The 23,828-nt window shown below is 37.8% G+C and overlaps 1 protein-coding gene across 4 annotated transcripts in view; it reads left to right on the forward strand.

Annotated features, from left to right (window-relative positions):
- APP (amyloid beta precursor protein) overlaps positions 1-23,828 on the forward strand; it is a 286,588-nt gene that overhangs the window by 98,886 nt on the left and 163,874 nt on the right. For all 4 annotated transcript variants that reach the window (XM_061194014.1, XM_061194013.1, XM_061194010.1 and 1 more), the window contains exons 4-5: positions 13,985-14,097; positions 16,173-16,366. In XM_061194014.1, the coding sequence (XP_061049997.1) occupies positions 13,985-14,097; positions 16,173-16,366 (307 nt within the window). The remainder of the gene's footprint in view (positions 1-13,984; positions 14,098-16,172; positions 16,367-23,828) is intronic.

The raw sequence follows: 23,828 nt of genomic DNA on the forward strand, positions 1-23,828 counted from the left end.
CTCACAAATCACTGGAATGTAACTGTGAGAGATCGAAAACCAAGGTACCTTGCAAAGTAACAGAGATTCAAGGAAGATGCTATAAAGTTTAGGAAATATGCAGCAGGTACAGAGGAGACAAATTGCTGAGCTCCAGCTACAAGGAAGAGCTAAATATTGCATCGTCATGATGGGTTAGAATGTGTGATCTCCCTCTTGATTGGAACTACTAAAGTTGTTTTACCAATAAACAAGTTAAGAAAATGTATTATTGTAAAGCCTTTGGAATTACAAGTTGTAGAACAGCAAATAAATTGAATTGTATGTGAAAAGAAATGTTGAATGTTGGTTTTATTCCCTTATATTGCTTCCATATAAGATAGATTTTGACCCAGTGAGGAATTGCTTATTGTTCTTTGGGTACAGTTCCAGGAGTTGATGGTCAGTTGGTACTTGATTCTAACATGATTGCTAAAAGCAATGCTCTCCATGTGAGTGTCCAGCAAGGGAATGGAAATGTTGACTGAAAGGTCAACATTGAGAGTAGAGGAGGCTGTTGAATCCTTAGGCATGACTAAGGAGTGAGAAAGTACTAGCAGAGGGTCAAGGACAGAGTCTTACTTTATATTTATAATCAGAGTTACTCAAAGAGGAGTCAATGAGAGGGAAAGGATGACTAGCTTAAGATAGAGAACAGGAGGACAAGTGTTCCTAGAGAAGACAGAATTTAAGGAAGAAAGTGATATGGTAGAGAGCAGACAGCTGATTTGAGGGCTGAGAAGAGACTAATGCATTTGTTGCTGCTGACCTTGAAAGAAGACTTGCCGAAGATTGTTGGAGCAAGGTCAGATGGTGATGGGTTGGAAAGAGCAAGTCAGGGGCTTGAAAGTGACAGTCCATGACTCTGTTGAGAAGTTTATCTGTGAAAGCACCTCTTCCTGTTTTTGATTATAGCCTGCCTCACACATGGGTTTCTGAGTAAGGTATGTGGACAAAACCTTACTTATACCTTTACATTATACCTCTCTGTATAATTTAAGGTTTTGGTAATAACTGGTGGTTCTTTTGCCTCACTGTGCATCAGCCTGATTGGTATTTTGTTGGCAATTATGTGGCTTTTTAAAAGCCCCCATACATAACCCCAATTAATTGCATCTTTAAAACCCATCAGGCTATGAATTTTTTAATGTCAGAAAGCAAGAAAGTGTTAGGAGAAAGCAGCCAGTGAGGATACTTGCGTTTTCAAGAGATGAAAAAGAGAATTTAGCAGGATATCTCTATAATATCAGCTTTTTACCTCATCTCTCAAAATATAGAAGACTGAACTAGGCTAAAAATGAGTAGGTGTAAGGGAAACCTTATTTAAATTTCCGTATTTGAATTAATCGCATGATCATGAGTACAAATTATAATATGAGAAGTGCAAAAAGAGAAATGAGGGAAGAAAGGCAGTTTGCTGGTAAATAGGGTTAACAGTAGTAACAAATTGAATATCCCTTTCAGTGATTAAATATATGGTGTTGTGATGGCATATAGAACTGTGTATATAGTCTTCTCAGTGTATTCAATCTTATGTTTATTTCTGTTTAGACATGTATCCTTAGATTCAGTTTCCCTCAGAACCTCAACCTGTCCACGTTCAACTCATCACTCTTTGAAAGATATTCGTGATCTTTAAAATTTGAAGCTAAGCTAGTACTGACCACTAGCCACACGTGGCTATTGAGCACTTGGAATGTTCTAGTCCAAAGTGGTGTGTGCTATAAGTGGAACATACACATCAGATATCAGAGAGTTAGTCTGAGGGGTAAAAAAAAAAAAGAATGTAGACTGTCTTAGTAATAACTTTTTACATTGATTGCATGTTGAAATGATAAAATCGAGGGTATACTGGGTTAAAGAAAGTGTATTATAAAATTAATTTTACCCATTTCTTTTCCCTTTTGTAATGTGGCTACTAGAAATTAAAAACTACATATATGGCCCACATTACATTTCCATTGGACAGGGCTGGTCAAAGCTCTTCTGGTGCAGGATTATGTCTCAGTTCTTTTGTATCCTTCATGGAACTGAGCACAGAGGGGTATTCAGAATTACTCAGCGGTAATAGAGATGATCCATTAACGTTCAACCAAATCATGCTGGGTTTTCTACCCTATTTTGTGATAACTTCTGGGATTAAAGAAACAAAAGACAAAACAGGAGAGACTTGGCTCTTAGGGATGTGTGAAAAGGTGCTCAAGTCTTAAGATGGTGCCAATGTCACAAATCTATGGAACAGAACACAGGCTTATGGAAGGAAGGTGTAGAAGGTTTGATTATTTTTTTCAAAATAGGGACAGACCAAGCCAGTCACAAAAAGACAAATACAGTATGATTCCACTCATATGAGGTACCTAGAATAGTCAAATTCATAAAGACAGAAAGTATTGTAGAATGGTGGTTGCCAGGGGATTGGGAGAGAGGGAAATGGGGACTTGTTTAATGGGTATAGAGTTTCAGTTTTGCAAGATGAAAAGAGTTCTGGAGATTGGTTTCACAACAGTGTGAATGTACTTAACGCTGCTGAACTGTACACTTAAAAATGGTTAAGACGGTAAATTCTATGTTATGTGTATTTTACCACTATTAAAAAGAAAAAGAAAAGCCATTCTAAAAAGTGTTTCATAATGCAATAATCTGTAACTTAAAAAAAAAAAACACTTAATGAGTTAAAATGGATTATCTTAAGGAGACCCTTGCTATCTGAAGGAACAGCTGAATCCAGTCACTTGGGAGCTTGTTAGAAAAGCAGAATCAGTCCCACCCTGGACTTTTCCAATCAGAAACTGCATTTTAACAAGATCCCCAGGTGATTCAGGTACACGTTAAAGCTTGAGAAGCCCTGTTCCAAACATCATTTCTCAAAGTGTGGTCCATGGACCACCTGAATCTGAATCCCTCTGAGGAGGTGTGTTTTCACACCCATCCCAGACCAGGTCCAGGTCTTGGGGCCAGAAGGGGATGGATCTACTGTCTGATCAAGCATCCCAAGGTGACTCTGAAGCACGTTAAAGTTTGAGAACCCCCGACTTGGAAAGATTTAACAACCATTATTTTCATAATTCCATCTTTTAACTGATGTTGGGATAATTATAAATATGAGTAATAAAAAGGCCCATTATTAATAAAATCAAGAATATGAGTAATAAAGCAATAAAAAAGGGGCAACAGAAAAAGCACATGTAACTTAACGAATCTTGGGTGGTTTGATGAGGAAGGCATGATTCAGAATTTGTGGAATATTGTCATCTGCAGCAACATGGATGGACCTAGAGATTATCATACTAAGTGAAGTAAATCAGACAGAGAAAGACAAATATCATATGATATCAGTTATATGTGGAATCCAAAAAAAAATACAAATGAACTTATTTCCAAAACAGAAAGAGACTCACAGACACAGAAAACAAACTTATGGGTACCAAAGGGGAAAGGGGGGGGGCGGGGAAGGGGTAAATTAGGAGGCTGGGATTAACATATACACATGACTTTGTATAACATAGATAACCAACAAGGACCTAGTGTATAGCTCAGGGAACTATACTCAATATTATGTAATAACCTATAAGGGAAAAGTGTGAAAAAGAATATATATATCTGAACTGCTGTGCTGTTCACCTGAGACTTATACAATATTGTAAATCAACTATACTTCAATAAAAAAATTAAAAAGAAAACCAGAAAAAGAATTTGTGGGATACTGTAACACTTTGCTGAAATAGTGAGCATTCCAATAGATTTAGGGCCCGAAGTTGAACCTGGTTCTGTTATTAACTAGACAGAAACCAGATCAGGCCTAAGATTCCTAATCTGTAAAGAGGAATTGAATTCTGTGATCAGTGACTTTTACATTTCTAAGACAAGGTTAAACTTGAAAAGCAAAGAATTTCCTTTATTATTGATATATGTGTGAATATTCTGAAAATTTTTAAAAGAATTTAAATGCCACACATTACACAAATCATTGAAAAAGAGATTTGCTAAGAAAATCTAAAACTAAGCTTTGTCTAGTTATTTTAGATGCCATAGACGAGAAACCCAAGTTAGTAAAGATCTTTTTTAACACAAGTTCTTTTCAGTTGACAGTAATTTCATGGACAGTTTTTGAAGGCCACAATGTTGATATAGATGCAAATAGGTATGTCCGTATTAAAATTTGTTGCGGAAGCTTCAAATATTTTTAAGTAGGCATTACTTTAAGTTTTAGATTGACAGAAAAATTGAGAGGATAGCCCAGAGAGTTCCCATACACCCCCTCACCCAGTTTCCCCTAATATTAACATCTTACATTAATATGGTACATTCGTTACAGTTAATGAACCAATTGTGATACATTATTATTAATAAAGTCTGTCCTTTATTCATACTTTATTTATGTCCTTAGTTTTTACCTAAAGTCCTTTCTCTGTTCCAAGATCCCATCCAGAACACCACATGACATTTACTTGCCAGGTCTTCTCAGCCCCTTCTTGGCCATGACAGTTTCTCATACCTTCCTTTTTGATGACCTTGGCAGTTTTGAGGAGTACTGGTCAGGTATTTTGTTTGATGCCCTTCTGTTGCAATTTTCTCATGCTTAGGCTGGGGTTATGGGTTTTTGGAAGAAAGACTACAGAGGTAGAATGCCCTTTTCATCATATCACATCAAGGGCACCTATTATCAACATGATACGTAACTGTTGTTGACTTTGATCGCATGGCTGGGGTAGTGGTTGTCAGGTTTCTCCACTGTAAAGATGCTCTTTTCTCCCCATTGTGTATTAAACTCTTCAAAAGGAAATCACTAGGCATAGCCCACAATTAAGAGCATTATGCCTCACCTCCTCAAGGGCATAGATGATTTGGAATTCTGCACAGGCAGAATTTGCCTCTTTCCACCCATTTATTTATTCAGTTATTTTGACTCATAAATAAATATTTTATATTTTGTGTTATAATCTAATACTACTTTACTAATTATATATATATATATTATTGCTCAAATTGTTCCAGTTTTGGCCTTTGGGAGCTCATTCATTTAGCTCCTGTGCTTATTTGAAATACCCTCTTTTATTTTTTTCTCCACAAGATGCTCCAACTCATCTTGTATATTTTATGCCCCAATCCTAGAATCCATTATTCCTCTAAGGAGCTCTGGTTCCTTTTATTGGAGAATAATATTAAAAACTGAGATCTGGGCGTCAGGTGTGCTCATTGCTACTGGAACATCTTTGCTTTTAAGCCCTCTCAACTGACAGAGTGAGGCATTATATTTGTGTACAGTCCTCCTTGTATGAATATTTCTATAGCTAACCATCTGTATCTATATTAAGCTAAATATCAGTTCATCCTGATGTCTCCAACTCTAATCTATTATTATTATACGGATCCTTCTTCCTCCTCCCCTCGCTCATCTGTAAATTCTCACTCCAACAGTGGGAAACCTGGTCCCACCATCCACCTTCTATTTACACAATTGTTCAGTTGTGCACTTGCTGAGCAGTATCAGAATTGTTAACTCATACCTTTGTGAGGCTTTTAAAAAGCTGCAAAATTGCTAACAAATGTTTATTTTATTCTTGTCTTCTTAACATATGTCCTTTGCACTGTTTTCATCATCTTAAGACCAGTGTTATTCAGAGCCTGGGTCAAACACTATTTCTATCTAGTACAAGCTGCCGTTTGTGTATGTACGTGAGACGGGGCTCCATTCACTTGAAAAAATGAGAGGATTTAGGGGAAACTTTCAGTTTTCTCTTCTTTTGCCTTTTTCTTATCTTGATTCATGTAATTTCTGCCATCTGGCAAACAGTTCTGATCTGAAGACTGCCATCTGTCAGTTCTCACTGCTATCTGGTGATAGTTACTGTGAAATGTTGGTGATAGCAACAGTCACGGTTTCTGTTGTTGTTTTTTTAATTGAAGTATAGTTGATTTACAATGTTGTGTTAGTTTCAGGTGCACAGCACAATGATTCAGTTATACATACATGTGTGTGTATATATATAAATATGTATGCACATATATATGTATTCATTGGTTATCTATTTCATATATAGTAGTGTGTATATGTTAATCCCAACCTCCTAATTTATCCCTCCTCCTGCTTTCCCCTTTGGTAACCATAAGTTTGTTTTCTATGTCTGTGGGCGTATTTCTGTTTTGCAAATAAGTTCATTTGTATATTTTTTTTAGATTCCACATATAAGCGATATCATATGGTGTTTGTCTTTTTCTGTCTGCTTATTTCACTTAGTCTGGTAATCTCTAGGTCCATGCATGTTGCTGCAAATGGCATTATTTCCTTCTTTTTTATGGTTGAGTAATATTCCATTTTATATATATATATATATATACCACATCTTCTTTATCCATTCATTTGTTGATGGACATTTAGGTTGCTTCCATGTCTTGGCTATTGTAAATAGTGCTGCTATGAACTTTGGGGTGCATGTATCTTTTCAAATGGGTAATTCGCCCTTGTCCCACGTCCTCTTTGAGAACCCAGTAACTACCCATTCTCTGAAGCAAAAACCGTAACAGTTCTATCCCATGAAAAGTTTGTTGAAAAGTATTTTGGGTGCTTCTGTAACTATTCTTTCCATCTCTTGAACACAAATACCTTCCAGAAAAATGTCCCAGCCTATTTGTTAACATGTGAAAGTTACAAAATATCAATATATATTGAGCAAATTCAATAAAAATGTTAGCAGAGGAAGAGTCTGACATGGTAAAATTAAAAATCGCCTGAGTGAATGCTTGTTTACAGTTCTCACTTTGATGTGGATGGATGCAGTAGTGTAGGTTACTAAACACATGAATCTGGAATGTTCTACTCATCTGCACATGCCGGGGGAAAGGTTAGGAGAGTCTTGCCCAATCGTTTTCTGCTGTCTTCAGTATAAAGCATCTTCTAGCTCCTGGAATGGAACCAGTTAGATCCTTGACACTTTTTCTCTTATGCCCCTCAGTTAATCCTTTAGATTCTATCTTCACACTGTATCCAGACTCTTCCCACTGCCCACCATCTCTACTGCCATCATCCTGGTCCAAGCCATTGTCATCTCCCACCTGGATCATTGCCACAGCTCACTACCTGGTCTTCCTCCTTCCAATCCTGCCCCCTTGGGCAAGAATAAGTCGCTTAGAAAACCACGCCAGAGTCTTCCAGAGTACTGGCCAGAGTGTGGGCAATGTTTAAGGCCCCGTGCAGTCTGCTCCCACTCAGTGACCTCCTCTCTGTCATTCATCTGTGACGACACTGGTCCCCTTGCTATTCTGTAAACCCACCAGGCAGGCTCCTGCCTCAGGGCCTTTGTACTTGTCCCTCCCTCTGAGATCTGGTTGGTTTGTTACCTCACTTCCTCAGGTCTTCACTCACGTGTCGTATTTTTAGTGAGGCTTTCCCTGAACACCATTTAAAATTTTACCCACTCCTCCACCAAAGCCTCTATCCCTTCATCTGCCTTATCTCCGGAGTGTTCATTATCGTCTGACATTCTCTTTTACTTTTTTGCTTTATCTTTCCCTACCAGAATCCCATTTAGTTTCATCTCTTTAGTCGACTGCTGTATTCCCAGCACTAAGGACAAATAGAAGGTATGCCGTGAAGAGTTAGTGCAGGAAGGACGGGGAGCACCGGAGGGGGTTCAGGAAACGCCCTCACAGCCAGGGCGCGCGAGTCCGGTGCGAAAGGTGAAAGCACTGATGACTCGGACTCCCTACTGCTCCAGTCCTAGGGATTCCACCCCACCCTAGTGACCGCTGTTTCCTCCTCTCACATCATAAGCAACACTCAAATGTAACAGCATTTATCTATAGAACTATAACTTGGTAGAGATGGCGTAATGAAAATAAAACCCCATTGCCTTCAGTAGCTATTACTGTTCTAAGTAACTATAATTAGTATTAACATGAGAAGCCTTAGTGGTTGATGACATACTGGGGAAAAGGTATTAGTAATAATACTAATAAAATAATTTATTGAGCACCTTTACTGTGGGCACTGAGTTGAGTGCTTTATGAATATTAACTCATACTCCCAACTCCACCATTTACTACATGCGTGAGCTGGGCTGATTATGTAACATCTTAGTCTCACCTTCTTCTCTTATAAAGTGAGATCACTGTAGCTGCTTCGGTGTGTGGTTCTGAGTGTGATGTGAGATGATGTCCAGGAAGCATTTAGGCCAGTGCTGGGCACAGGGTCCAGAATTACTGGAACTATTGACATCTTACCTTTGAGAGCCAGGTCTGGGCCACATCTCATCTCTCATAGAAGAGTATAGCACAAGGAAGGAAACTAAGGCTTTGCCATTTTTCAGGAATTCCATTGCTAGAATGTTCTCCTGCCCCCTTTCCCTTAACTCTTGAGAGACAAGGAAGAGAGGTTACACCTTGGGCCAAAATACAAAGACTTCAGATGTTTCTAGCCAACACCATTTTAGTCTTTGTGAATTCATAGAAACACAGTTTATTCATCTGAGCTCTCTGTGTCTTGAAGAACATATGTGTGGTTCTGGAATCTTTTTTAATCAATCTGTTCAATCCCACTCTGACTCTCAAAAACTTAGTAGCCTCAGTTTTGAGAAATTCTGTTCTTTCCTCTGATATCCTTTCCCCCCTTTTCTCCCTGTGCCATGGATTCACAGTCTCTTTGGTTTTAGTTGTAATACTTTCTCACTCTATTCTGTCTTCTTCCTGGAATCATCCGTCTTTTGAAAAGGAACATAAAGAAATTGAAAAATACATTCCTGTCTTCAAATTTCATAGTACTTGCCTGCTTAATATTCATTTCCAATTCTTCTTTTCGAACAGAATTCCAGATTTTGTTTTATTCATGGTGACAGTGTGCTTAGCCAAAAATACTTTTTGCAGATTCCCTTGCAGCTTAGTGTGCCAGATAACATAGCTATGGTATATAGGATGTTCCTCCCATATAAGACAGCAAAGCTTTAATAGGGAAAAAAAACAAACAAAAAACCTCCATCCCTTGGCCTTTTCTTCCTGTTCTGCCTGCAACTTGGATATGAAGTCTTAAGATTCTGTGGCTATTTTGTGACCATAGGACATCATGACAAATGCCAACATGCTAAGGACAGCAGTGCAGAAGGATAGGAATAACCTAGTCCCTGAGGGCATCATTGAACATCTGCGGTAGCTTCAGCCTCAATGCCAGACTTCTTATGGGAGAGAAATAATCCCATTGTGTTTTTAAGCCGCTGTTTGTCATGCATTCTCTTCTGTGTTTATCCTGTGTTCTATTCTGTGCAGTGGAATGCATTTTCAGCTGTTTCACATGACTTGCTAGCTAATTTAAATCCAGTTTTATTGTCAAACTGACCACATGGTAGGTCACAACACTGAAGTATTTTGTAGTCCAAAAGTGAATCTACTTTTATGAAAGCCAAAGGGAATTAGCCAAATAACCCATTTCGAACAGACTTTAAATGGCAGCAAGTTGAGTTACCACACTTGGATGGAGAGTCCAGAGATTCAGATTTTCAGGCCAGTTCCACCGCCAGCTGGCTCTGTGGGCAGGCCACTTGACCTGGATTATTTTCCTCCCATCTGCAAAATGAGGTAATTTGAGTAAGCCAGTCCTCTCAAAGACCACCAAAGAGCCAGTGGATTGATGCCTGCAGAGTCCCAGCTGAATTTGGCATTATTGTTTACCTTGCCAAGACTTTTTAGCTAAGAAGCCAAGCACAGATCTTGTTCCTTAGCTGTGAAAATTCCCTTTCAATTGCAGTGTGTGTAATATAAATTGTGAATTTTTAAAACAAGAAACCAGGTTGTATGATTATCAGTAAATATGCACAGTGTACACTGAATTGAACCACTAGGATTAAATGGTGCCAAATTCCTAAAGTTCGGCATTAGCCGAAACATTATGATACTTAATTATCTCATTATGATACTTAATTTATTTTGGTCTCTTTCACTTGAATTCTGTTAAAATTTTTTTTTAACCTGAGGATCAAACCAAATAAACAGAAGGTTTGTTTTAAAAATTAAAGTGTGCATTGTTCTATATGGAAACTCCAGGTATATATACTATCAGATTTTTTTAAATTAAAAAACTATTTTTTAGAGCAATTTTAGGTTCACAGCAAAATTGAGTGGAAAGTACAGGTAGTTCCCACATAATCCCCTGTCATATCATAGGTTTTTTTTTTTTTTAACATCTTTATTGGAGTACAATTGCTTTACAATGGTGTGTTAGTTTCTGCTTTATAACAAAGTGAATCAGTTATACATATACATATGTTCCCATATCTCTTCCCTCTTGCGTCTCCCTCCCTCCCACATATCATAGGTTTTTAAGAATAAGGCTTTTAGAATTAAAAAGAGAGGAAACAAAAACCATGTTAAACTAAACCCGTTTCTGAAAAAGGATTTGTTATATTTTTACTACTTCTCTTTAATTCCTTATTAAAAAAATTTTAACAGATTTTTGTGGTTTAATTACTTTAAAATTTCTGATGTGTAACATTCTAGTATGTTTCATCAGTTGTGAAAGTAATATAAGCAAGGTTGTAAAATCCAGTCTTTGCTGAATTTTATTTTGACGTTCGAGTACAATGAGTTTTCTATTTTGCCATTAGTCCCGAGGGCCTATTAAATAACCAGTATTAGTCCTTTAAAAAAGCAATCTCATTTGAGGGACATACATTTCTTGGCTTATGTGCAATATTAGAAACCTAAGAGCATCTTTACACTACAAAATGAAGTGTCATTTTCCAAATTAAAAAAAAAAATCAAATATCCTTTTATAAATTAATGCTGTACGTGTCCTTTTGATGAACATTAGATTTTACCAAGGTAAGTATCTTTCAGTGACTTTGACTTTGCATTAAAATCTACTCCTCAGCAGATTGGCCTAAGGTCAAGTACAACAAGACACTTTGTTGTCTGGCAGCTTTTACCCAGTTTATGCCGCAAGAACTATTTCAGGACAAAGTTGGGAGTATCCGATATCTTCTCCTGATTGTCTCATAAACTGATTTAATAGCTTTGGGCCAGACATTGAATCTTTCCAGATAACTACTTGTAAAATAGAAAAACATTGCTTAGTATTTCGGACATTTGTAAATATGCCAGTATGGCTTGACAGACCAGAGCTGATAAATCAGGCAAGCATCTTCAGGCCACTGGTCACTTCTGGCCTCCTGTGGCCTTGAAAATTGGGATGCCTCAGATATAAAGTATTCTTGCTATGGTTGATTGCCTGCCCTGAGAACCCATGAAGAGTCCACTTGGAGAAAGGTATATTGGTTTTGGATGAGGATTTTTCTTCCATTCTCCCAACTCATCTGGGTTTTAGTTTGGTTTTTTTTGTTTGTTTGTTTTATTTGTTCTTTTGTTTTACAGTATTCTATGTAAAAGCAAAAGAAAAATGTGACATCACTTGCATTATGTCATTTCTTTCCATATAATTTATATCTTAATGTTTATCTCTGGGGCTAGGTTATAATCTCCTGAAGGTAGGCGACCTTAGACATGTTTCTGGGAAATGAGATTTATATTATAAGAGGTCCATCACACAGCTGTTGTGGAGCTGAGATGCAGTGATGCACATGGAGAGCTAGCCACTCCATGGACTCAAGGGTTCCTTCCTCACCAAGTACCAACTGCACACAGCCCTTGGGAGCACCGTGTCTCATTAATTCTTGCATTCTCTGTGACTCACAATACGATGCTGTGGGCACCATCGATTGTTTCAAAGATTTGAGGAATGACAAGATGTTTATCCCCTGTGATTTGCTTAGATTTTGATCTAAATATTATTTATTAAATATTATATTATATTATTTATTAAATATTTATTATTTATTTTATTTTATTTTATTATATTATTATATATTATAATATATATAATATATAATAATATAATAATATATAATATATATATTATAATATAATATATATATTATATTATATTATTATTTATTATATTATAATAATTATTTATTATTTTAATATTTATTAAATATTATTTATTAAAATAAATACTTAAATATCATGAGACGTGCATGTTTGAGCTAGAAACAGACTAAAATTTAAGCGCCTTTATAGAAAGAGAGTTTTAAAAAACCCTTTTAGGGAATTCCCCAGTGGTCCAGTGGTTAGGACTCTGCACTTTCACTGCCAAGGGCCCGGGTTCAATCCCTGGTCGGAACTAAGATCCCACAAGCCCCTTTTGTATAAAGTGAATGAAAAGTTTTTTTCTTCCCCTTCTTAGGACATTTATCTCTTTATGTAGCATTTCAGAAAATTTCACATAATGGACTATGAAAGTAAAAAAATTGTTCTTATCTTTGCTGATATGTGGACAACTTGTATTCCTTGCTCATTTGTAGTCGTTGCTTTAAATCTCTTCTTGCATGTCTTGAAGGATTGCAGTACCTTACTCAGTGGTCTCCCTGCTTTCATGGTCTCACAACGCTAGTCCATCCTTCACTTGATTAAAGAGTTTACCTGAAAGTCAAACTTGAGCACATCATTCTTGTTTAAAATATCCTTTGGCCTATGTTGCATCCAAAATGGCATCTAAAACCTTAGACTCTAAAACTGGAGTCCACCATATTTCTCCAGTCTTATTTATTTCTGGACATTTTTTCCCACTTACCATGTGTTCCAGCCACAGTGAACTTCTGCCTCTTCTACAGATATGCTTTGTCCTTTATTCTTTCTTTGCACAGAAGGTTTCTTTTTGCCATCCTTCCAACCATCCATCCATCCAATATGGTCATGTTTGCCAGCACTGGACCATGGATTGGGAATAGGATATTAAACAAGATAGATACTGTCCTTACATCTTGCAACTTCCCATTCATTTCCTACATGTCACACTCCTGCTCGTCCATTTAGACTCATCTCTAATGTTATTTCTATTTTGAGGTCTTTCCCAGGGCACCCAAGCAGATATGTTCACTATGTTGGCCCATCACTTTATCTCTATTACAGCATTTAATTTCTTCATTCATCAAGACATTTATTGCCTACTGTGTGCAGAATCTATGCTGAAAGCTGGGGATACTGTAGTGAACAAAGCAAATAAAAATTAAGCCCACAGCTTATACATTATGTTGTAATTATCCAACTTTCACCCTTATGAGAATGTGAATTCTTATAGGACTTTATGTATCAATAATATCTTTATATCTGAAGTACCAGCAATGCTAAAAATAGTTTGCATGATATACAATTTAAAATATATATATACAGCAAAAGTCTAAGGAGTTTTCATAATTTAATTGATTTAAACTTTCTGTGTATGTGTATATATGTGTATTGTATATAAACATATAATAAACATATGTGTATTTGCTTCAGATATTTTTTTAAGAAGTAACATTGTATAGATCTAGTTGAATTTCTCTGTTTTCCTCTGTGATTCCATACACTTGAAAAGTAACCATTACTTTAATTAAATTTCTTGATAATCAAAAAAATAAAATAAAAACACTAAGCATATATTAAAAATAATAATAATACACATATGTGTATATATAGATTTTGTTTGTTTAGGAAGTAGAAAAATGCTAAATTTTCTATTAGTTTATAAAGAGATTAAAATGTCCAAGAAAGAGGAGTGGACAATTATTTATTTTGATTCTTCTCAATGATTGCCTAGGCAGTGTCAATCTGTCATTTTTTAATCCTTGTTGCAATTGAATGGCAATTTTTTGTATGATTAATTTGCAGTCAGAGATTCATACTAGTTAAGTTAAAATTTCACTTAAGACACGGAGGAAGTATTTTATCCATCAAGGTAATGTGGCAAGGAACTTGGCTGTTTAAGGAAGCAGGACTGAACATTCTAAAGGTACTAGCCTTTCCTGGATTGATTACTTCATCATTCTAAAAGCTGTATAACCTCTCTGAAGTTCTTTCAGCCCATCTTTCCTTGTTACTGTCACTGGGATAAGACCCTTGGGATGCAGATGGGATGACATGAAGCTGTTTTCCTTTCTTGCAGTTGGTGAGTTTGTAAGCGATGCCCTCCTCGTTCCCGACAAGTGCAAATTCTTACACCAGGAGAGGATGGATGTTTGTGAAACCCACCTTCACTGGCACACCGTTGCCAAAGAGGTACCAACCCATTCATTCTTTCTACTTTTAAAGTGAAGACTTCCTAGGAACTATGCACAGTGACATTTTAGAGGGTATTTGGAGGCAACAGTTGTGTTGATAAATATGTTTTTTAAATTATTATTGTTAAAAATAAAAGACTTCATGAATATTTTAAGAGGATATCTTGAGGCAACAGCTGTGTTGATAAATAAGTTATTATTATTTAAAAAACCATCCAGGAGTATTTTATATTTAGTTAGATTTGTTATGTCTATGCCATGTTTTATAATTTAGAAACTACAATTTTATACTCCCTATAAACCTTAAAATATACCTTTAAAAATTTTTTAAATTTATCTCTTGTTTTCTTTTGTCATATACCAAGTTTTTATAATTTAACCTTTTTCTCTATTATCTGTTGGGGAATACAGTGGTAGAACAATAGCTTGTCCTGTACCAACCTGAAAGCTACAGTTAGAAAGCTCAGTTTCTAAGTTGTGCCACCCAATTTTGTGTTCACCATGCCATGCTACCACCTTCACTGATCCATAGTAGATGAGTCTATGGCACCAATTCTAAGCTTTGCTAACCCCTGCTTTTGACAAAGCTGATAAGAGACATAAAAAAATTAGCATAAAATGTCACCTTTTTTTTGGGGGGGCCGTGCCACATGGCTGGTGAGATTTTAGTTCCCCCACCAGGAGTCAAACCCGGGCCCTCAGCAGTGGAAGTGCAGAGTCCTAACCACTGGACCGCCAGGGAATTCCCCAAATGTCACTTTTTGATATTACTACCTTCAAAACTGCTTTGTCCCTTTGATATATTATGAGGTTTTTCCAGTAAATTTGTATACTTTTTTTGTAATGCGATCAGTCTCCTAGAATTAGCCTACTTTATCTAGCTCAGTGGTTCTCGAATGGGGTCAGTTTTACTCCACATCCCTTCCCAGAAACATGAGCCAATGTCTGGAGACATTATTGGCTTAAGGGGTGGTACTACTGGCATTGGTGGCCAGAGGCCAGAGCTTCTGCTAAACATTCTTCAGTGAACAGGACAGCTTTTCCTCTCCCCTTGCCCTGAAGAATGATCTGGTCCAAAATGTCAGTGATACTGAGGTTGAGAAACCCTGATCTACCTTCATTTAAACCTTGCGTCATAGCCTTAATGCTATTAGGCAGAAAACACCACTTAAGATTCAGCATTAATTTTGCCTTTTTTAAAATAATATGTTTTAATTTACTGGCAAATGACATTGTCTTTATATAAAAATGTTTAAGAGCAGATATTAAGAAAACAAACTAGGTAATTTAAAGCCCAGTACCCATCTGATAACCTCATTTTTCATTTCTTCTTGAGTTTAAAAAAATTTCTTTTTCGTTGCTAAGAAACAAAATGACTCTAATTCCTATGAGGTCAAAATACACTCTGTAAAATTTCATTGTTTACCTATGTGTGTTGAATTATCCTGTCACCGCTGGATGCTTTCAAAGCTTTATGTTAATCTAAATGTATGGGAATTTAGCAAATCCCAGGAAAGCAAAAGGATATTGAAAGAGAAATCTCTACTGACTTTAAGTTCTGATTCATAGCAGAGGATAATTTCTTCTCTTCCCAGGATTGTTATTTTGGAAGTGAGCCAAGAGAGTTAGAATTTCTAGAATACGATAGGTCTGAGTGAGAGAGGCTTGCATACATAAGGGAGGTAGAAGTGAGTTGGGGGGATATACGTGAAACTATCACTACTTCCTGATATGCTAATGAAGCCAGAAAGCACTGGTTCTCTGATAACTATTCACAGTGCAGCCTCTTCTACATCTTAGCTCCCAATTAGTTTCTATTCCTATTTTTTAATTAATTTCTATAGTATAACAACATATCCTTATTAAATAAGTAACAAAGTTAAACATTAAGGGTACCAAAAAAGCCTGTGCTAAAGAAACTCTGTTGTAAATCCCCTCAAAAAGCAAACGATTCTTTCCATTGTGAAACTGGTTCTGGATCTACTGGGCCTGTGTGTTGTTATAATTGGGATTTTCTTACAATGAAGCACATTGATTCCAGTACTCTCACTGTTTTCTCCTTACCTTTTGTAGACCTGTAGTGAGAAGAGTACCAACTTGCATGAGTATGGCATGCTGCTGCCCTGTGGAATTGACAAGTTCAGAGGGGTGGAGTTTGTTTGTTGCCCACTGGCTGACGAAAGTGACAGTATTGACTCAGCAGACGCAGAGGAGGATGACTCGGACGTCTGGTGGGGTGGAGCAGATGCAGACTATGCAGATGGGAGGTAAGGTGGCCTTTATGTTTGGTCTTTTGTAGGTGCCAGAACATCTAGCATATAGTTTTGTGTCTTCTATAAATCTATCTTTCTGTTTCTCATTTAAATAATCTCTGCCCACTCCTATCAGATTTCGGTTTTATGGGAAAAAAATCTAACCATGAGGTTCTCTTCTGGTTGTGGCCTACCATTTAATTTTAGTATAATTGATCAGCCATCACTGAGTTAATTTTAACTATTTTATTTTAATCTCAAGAGTTGGGATCAAAATTCCACTGATATTATAATAGGTCACTGGTAGTACTACAGAGAATTGAGATCTGGGTGAGGGACGTGGCATTTTGTTTTGGTGTGTAATTTAGAAATTTGCAGGGGGGATTTAGGGATCATTTCATCACTCATTAGCTAAATCTGAATTTTTGTTAAGAAAGGTTTGGTTTTGTTTCTGTTATTGTGGGGTTTTGTTTTTTGTTTTTGTGGGATTTTGTGTTTTGTCAACTTTTCCTATATAAATGAACTCAGAGGCAAACTTAAACATTTGCTAAAGTTCTTTAACTGGGAGGGACCTTCAAGATGGCAGAGGAGTAAGACGTGGAGATCACCTTCCTCCCCACAAATACATCAGAAATACATCTACATGTGGAACAACTCCTAGAGAACACCTACTGAATGCTGGCAGAAGACCTCAGACCTCCCAAAAGGCAAGAAACTCCCCATGTACCTGGGTAGGGCAAAAGAAAAAAGAAAAAACAGAGACAAAAGAATAGGGACAGGACCTGCATCTCAGGGAGGGAGCTGTGAAGGAGGAAAAGTTTCCACACACTAGGAAGCCCCTTCACTGGTGGAGACGGGGGGTGCGTGGTGGGGAAGCTTCAGAGCCACAGAGGAGAACGCAGCAACAGGGGTGTAGAGGGCAAAGCAGAGAGATTCCTGCACAGAGGATTGGTGCCGACCAGCACTCACCAGCCCGAGATGCTTGTCTGCCCAGGCGCCTGGGCAGGTGGGAGCTGGGAGCTGAAGCTTGGGCTTCGAAGGTCAGATCCCAGGGAGAGGACTGGGGTTGGCTGCGTGAACACACCCTGAAGGGGGAAAGTGCGCCACAGCTAGCCGGGAGGGAGCCCAGGAAAAAGTCTGGAACTGCCTAAGAGGCAAGAGACCATTGTTTCGGGGTGCACGAGGAGAGGGGATTCAGAGCACCGCCTAAACGAGCTCCACAGACGGGCGCAAGCCGCAGCTATCAGTGCGGACACCAGAAACGGGCATGAGATGCTAAGGCTGCTGCTGCAGCCACCAAGAAGCCTGTGTGCAAGCACAGGTCACTCTCCACAGCTCCCCTCCCGGGAGCCTGTGCAGCCCGCCACTGCCAGGGTCCCATGATCCAGGGACAACTTCCCCGGGAGAACACACGGCGTGCCTCGGGCTGCTACAACGTCACGCCAGCCTCTGCCACTGCAGGCTCGCCCCGCATTCCGTACCCCTCCCTCCCCCTGGCCTGAGTGAGACAGACCCACTAATCTGCTCCTGTAACCCCATCCTGTCTGGGCGGAGAACAGACGCCCTCGGGCGACCTACACGCAGAGGCGGGGCCAAATCCAAAGCTGAACCCCGGGAGCTGTGTGAACAAAGAAGAGAAAGGGAAATCTCTTCCAGCAGCCTCAGGAGCAGCGGATTAAATCTCCACAATCAAATTGATGTACCCTGCATCTGTGGAATACCTGAATAGACAACGAATCATCCCATAATTGAGGTGGTGGACTTTGGGAGCAACTGTAGACTTGGGGTTTACTTTCTGCATCTAATTTGTTTCTGGTTTTATGTTTATCTTAGTTTAGTATTTAGAGCTCATTATCACTGGTAGATTTGTCTATTGATTTGGTTGCCCTCTTCCTTTTTATTTTATATATATATATTTTTTTCCTTTTTCTCTTTTTGTGAGCGTGTATGTGTATGATTTTTTGTATGATTTTGTCTGTATACCTTTGCTTTTACCATTTGTCCTAGGATTCTGTCTGTCCGTTTTCTTTTTTTTTTTTTTTTAAGTATAGTTTTTAGCCCTTGTTATCATTGGTGGATTTGTTTCTTAGTTTGGTTGCTCTCTTCTTTCTTACCTGTTTTTTTAATTTTAATAATTTTTTTTATTTTTTATTTTAAGAACTGTATTTACTTTATTTTACTGTTTTCTTTCTTTCGTATTCTTTTTTCTCCCTTTTCTTCTGAGCCATGTGACTGACAGGGTCTTGGTGCTCTGGCTGGGTGTCAGACCTGAGCCTCTGAGGTGGGAGAGGCGAGTTCAGGACATTGGTCCACCAGAGACCTCCCGGCTGCATATAATATCAAACAGTGAGACCTCTCTCAGATATCTCCATCTCAGTGCTAAGACCCAGCTCCACTCAATGACCAGCAAGCTACAGTGCTCAACACCCTACGGCAAACAACTAGCAAGACAGAACACAACCCCACCCATTAGCAGAGAGGCTGCCTAAAATCATAATAAGGTCACAGACACCCCAAAACATACCACCGGATGCCATTCTGCCTGCCAGAAAGACACTATCCAGCCTCATCCACCAGAACACAGGCACCAGTCCCCTCCACCAGAAGGACAACACAACCCAATGAATCAACCTTACACACTGGGGGCAGACACCAAAAACAACGGGAACTACGAACCTGCAGTCTGCAAAAAGGAGACCCCGAACACAGTAAGTTAAGCAAAATGAGAAGACCGAGAAATACACAGCAGATGAAGGAGCAAGGTAAAAATCCACCAGACCAAAAAATGAAGAGGAAATAGGCAGCCTACCTGAAAAAGAATTCAGAGTAATGATAGTAAATGTGATCCAAAATCTTGGAAATAGAATGGAGAAAATACAAGAAACGTTTAACAAGGACCTAGAAGAACTAAAGACCAAACGAACAATCATGAACAACACAATAAATGAAATTAAAAATTCTCTAGAAGGAATCAATAGCAGAAAAACTGAGACAGAAAATGGACAAGTGACCTGGAGATAAAATAGTGGAAATAACTACTGCAGAGCAGAATAAAGAAAAAAGAATGAAAAGAGTTGAGGACAGTCTCAGAGACCTCTGGGACAACATTAAATGCACCAACATTCGAATTATAGGTGTCCCAGAAGAGGAAGAGAAAAAGAAAGGGACTGAGAAAATACTTGAAGAGATTATAGTTGAAAACTTCTCTCATATGGGAAAGGAAATAGTCAAGTCCAGGAAGTGTAGAGATTCCCATACAGGATAAATCCAAGGAGAAACACACCAAGACACATATTAATCAAACTATCAAAAATTAAATACAAAGAAAAAATATTAAAATCAGCAAGGGAAAAGCAACAAATAACATACAAGGGAATCCCCATAAGGTTAACAGCTGATCTTTCAGCAGAAACTCTGCAAGCCAGAAGGGAGTGGCAGGACATATTTAAAGTAATGAAAGGGAAAAACCTACAACCAAGATTATCTATCCAGCAAGGATCTCATTCAGATTCGATGGAGAAATTAAAACTTTTACAGACAAGCAAAAGCTAAGAGAATTCAGCACCACCAAACCAGCTTTACAACAAATGCTAAAGGAACTTCTCTACGCAGGAAATACAAGAGAAGGAAAAGCCCTACAATAATAAACCCAAAACAATTAAGAAAATGGTAATAGGAACATACATAGCGATAATTACCTTAAATGTAAATGGATTAAATGCTCCAACCAAAAGACACAGACTGGCTGAATGGACACAAAAACAAGACCCGTACATATGCTGTCTACAAGAGACCCACTCCAGACCGAGGGACACATGCAGACTGAAAGTGAGGGGATGGAAAAAGATATTCCATGCAAATGGAAATCAAAAGAAAGCTGGAGTAGCAATTCTCATATTAGACAAAATAGACTTTAAAATAAAGACTATTACAAGAGACAAAGAAGGACACTATATAATGATCAAGGGATCAATCCATGAAGAAGAAATAACAATTGTAAATATTCATGCACCCAACATAGGAGTACCTCAATACATAAGGCAAATGCTAACAGCCATAAAAGGGGAAATCGACAGTAACACAGTCATAGTAGGGGACTTTAACACCCCACTTTCACCAATGGACAGATCATCCAAAATGAAACTAAATAAGGAAACACAGGCTTTAGATAATACATTAAACAAGATGGACTTAATTGATATTTACTGGACATTCCATCCAAAAACAACAGAATACACTTTATTCTCAAGTGTTCATGGAACATTCTCCAGGACAGATCATATCTTGGGTTACAAATCAAGCCTTGGTAAATTTAAGAAAATTGAAATCATATCAAGTATCTTTTCCAACCACAATGCTGTGAGACTAGATATCAATTACAGGAAAAAAATCTCTAAAAAATACAAACACATGGAGGCTAAACAATACACTGTTAAATAACCAAGAGATCACTGAAGAAATCAAAGAGGAAATCAAAAAATACCTAGAAACAAATGACAATGAAAACATGACGACCCAAAACCTATGGGATGCAGCTAAAGCAGTTCTAAGAGGGACGTTTATAGCAATACAATCCTACCTCAAGAAACAAGAAACATCTCCAATAAACAACCTAACCTTACACCTAAAGCAATTGGAGAAAGAAGAAGAAAAAATCCCCAAAGTTAGCAGAAGGAAAGAAATCATGAAGATCAGCTCAGAAATAAATGAAAAAGAAATGAAGGAAATGATAGCAAAGATCAATAAAACTAAAAGCTGGTTCTTTGAGAAGATAAACAAAATTGATAAACCATTAGCCAGACTCATCAAGAAAAAAAGGGAGAACACTCAAATCAATAGAATTAGAAATGAAAAAGAAGAAGTAACAATGGACCCTGCAGAAATACAAAGGATCATGAGAGATTACTACAAGCAACTATATGCCAATAAAATGGACAACCTGGAGGAAATGGACAAATTCTTAGAAAAGCACAACCTTCCGAGACTGAACCAGGAAGAAATAGAACATATAAACAGACCAATCACAAACACTGAAATTGAGACTGTGATTAAAAATCTTCCAACAAACAAAAGCCCAGGACCAGATGGCTTCACAGGCGAATTCTATCAAACGTTTAGAGAAGAGCTAACACCTATCCTTCTCAAACTCTTGCAAAACATAGCAGAGGGAGGAACACTCCCAAACTCATTCTACGAGGCCACCATCACTCTGATACCAAAACCAGACAAAGATGTCGCAAAAAAAGAAAACTACAGGCCAATATCTGTGATGAACATAGACGCAAAAATCCTCAACAAAATGCTAGCAAACAGAATCCAAAAGCACATTAAAAGGATCATACACCATGATCAAGTGGGGTTTATCCCAGGAATGCAAGGATTCTTCAATATACGTAAATCAATCAATGTGATAAACCATATTAACTAACTGAAAGAGAAAAACCATATGATCATCTCAGTAGCTTCAGAAAAAGCTTTTGACAAAATTTCAACACCCATTTATGATAAAAATCCTCCAGAACGTATGCATAGAGGGAACTTACCTCAACATTATAAAGGCCATATATGACAAACCCATAGCCACATCCTTCTCAGTGGTGAAAAACTGAAACCATTTGCACTAAGATCAAGAACAAGACAAGGTTGCCCATTCTCACCACTATTATTCAACATAGTTTTGGAATTTTTAGCCACAGCAATCAGAGAAGAAAAAGAAATAAGAGAAATCCAAATCAGAAAAGAGGAAGTAAAACTGTCCCTGTTTGCAGATGACATGATACTATACATAGAGAATCCTAAAGACACTACCAGAAAACTACTAGAGCTAATCAATGAATTTGGTAGAGTAGCAGGATACAAAATTAATGCACAGAAATCTCTTGCATTCCTATACACTAATGATGAGAAATCTGATAGAGAAATTAAGGAAACACTCCCATTTACCATTGCAACAAAAAGGATAAAATACCTAGGAGTAAACCTACCTAAGGTTACAAAAGACCTGTATGCAGAAAACTATAAGACACTCATGAAAGAAATTACAAATGATACAAACAGAGGGAGAGTTATACCATGTTCTTGGATTGGAAGAATCAACATTGCGAAAATGACTCTACTACCCAAAGCAATCTACTGATTCAATGCAAGCCCTATCAAACTACCAATGGCGTTTTTCAGAGAACTAGAACAAAAAATTTCAAAATTTTTATGGAAACACAAATGACCCTGAATAGCCAAAGCAATCTTGAGAAAGAGAAACAGAGCTGGAGGAATCAGGCTCCCCGACTTCAGCCTCTACTACAAAGCTACAGTAATCAAGACAGTATGGTACTGGCACAAACACAGAAATATAGATCAATGGACCAGGATAGAAAGCCTAGAGATTAACCCACGCATGTATGGTCACCTTATTTTTGATAAAGGAGGCAAGAATAAACAATGGAGAAAAGACAGCCTCTTCAATAAATCGTGCTGGGAAAACTATACAGCTACGTGTAAAAGAATGAAAGTAGAACACTCCCTAACACCATACACAAAAATAAACTCAAAATGGATTAAAGGCCTAAATGTAAGGCGAGACACTATAAAACTCTTAGAGGAAAACATACGCAGAGCACTCTATGACCTAAATCACAGCAAGACCCTTTTTGACCCACCTCCTAGAGAAATGGAAAGAAAAACAAAAATAAGCAAATGGGACCTAATGAAACTTAAAAGCTTTTGCACAGGAAAGGAAACCATAAATAAGATGAAAAGACAACCCTCAGAATGGGAGAAAATATTTGCAAAGGAAGCAACTGACAAAGGATTAATCTCCACAATTTACAAACAGCTCACGCAGCTCAATACCAAAAAAACAAACAACCCAATCCAAAAATGGGCAGAAGACCTAAATAGACATTTCTTCAAAGAAGATATACAGATTGCCAACAAACACATGAAAGGATGCTCAACATCACTGATCATTAGATAAATGCAAATCAAAACTACAATGAGGTATCACCTCACACTGGTCAGAATGGCCAACATCAAAATATCTACAAACAATAAATGCTGGAGAGGGTGTGGAGAAAAGGGGACCCTCTTGCACTGTTGGTGGGAATGTAAACTGATACAGCCACTATGGAGAACAGTATGGAGGTTCCTTCAAAAACTAGAAATAGAACTACCATACGACCCAGCAATCCCACTACTGGGCATATACCCTGAGGAAACCATAATTCAAAAAGTCATGTACCACAGTGTTCATTGCAGCTCTATTTACAATAGGCAGGACATGGAAGCAACCTAAGTGTCCATCAACAGATGAATGGATAAAGAAGATGTGGCACATATATACAATGGACTATTACTCAGCCATAAAAAGAAACGAAATTGAGTTATTTGTAGTAAGGTGGATGGACCTAGAGTCTGTCATACAGAGTGAAGTAAGTCAGAAAGAGAAAAACAAATACCATATGCTCACACAAATATATAT

This window comes from Eubalaena glacialis, chromosome 6, assembly GCF_028564815.1.
Source record: "Eubalaena glacialis isolate mEubGla1 chromosome 6, mEubGla1.1.hap2.+ XY, whole genome shotgun sequence".
Classification (NCBI taxonomy): Eukaryota; Metazoa; Chordata; class Mammalia; order Artiodactyla; family Balaenidae; genus Eubalaena; species Eubalaena glacialis.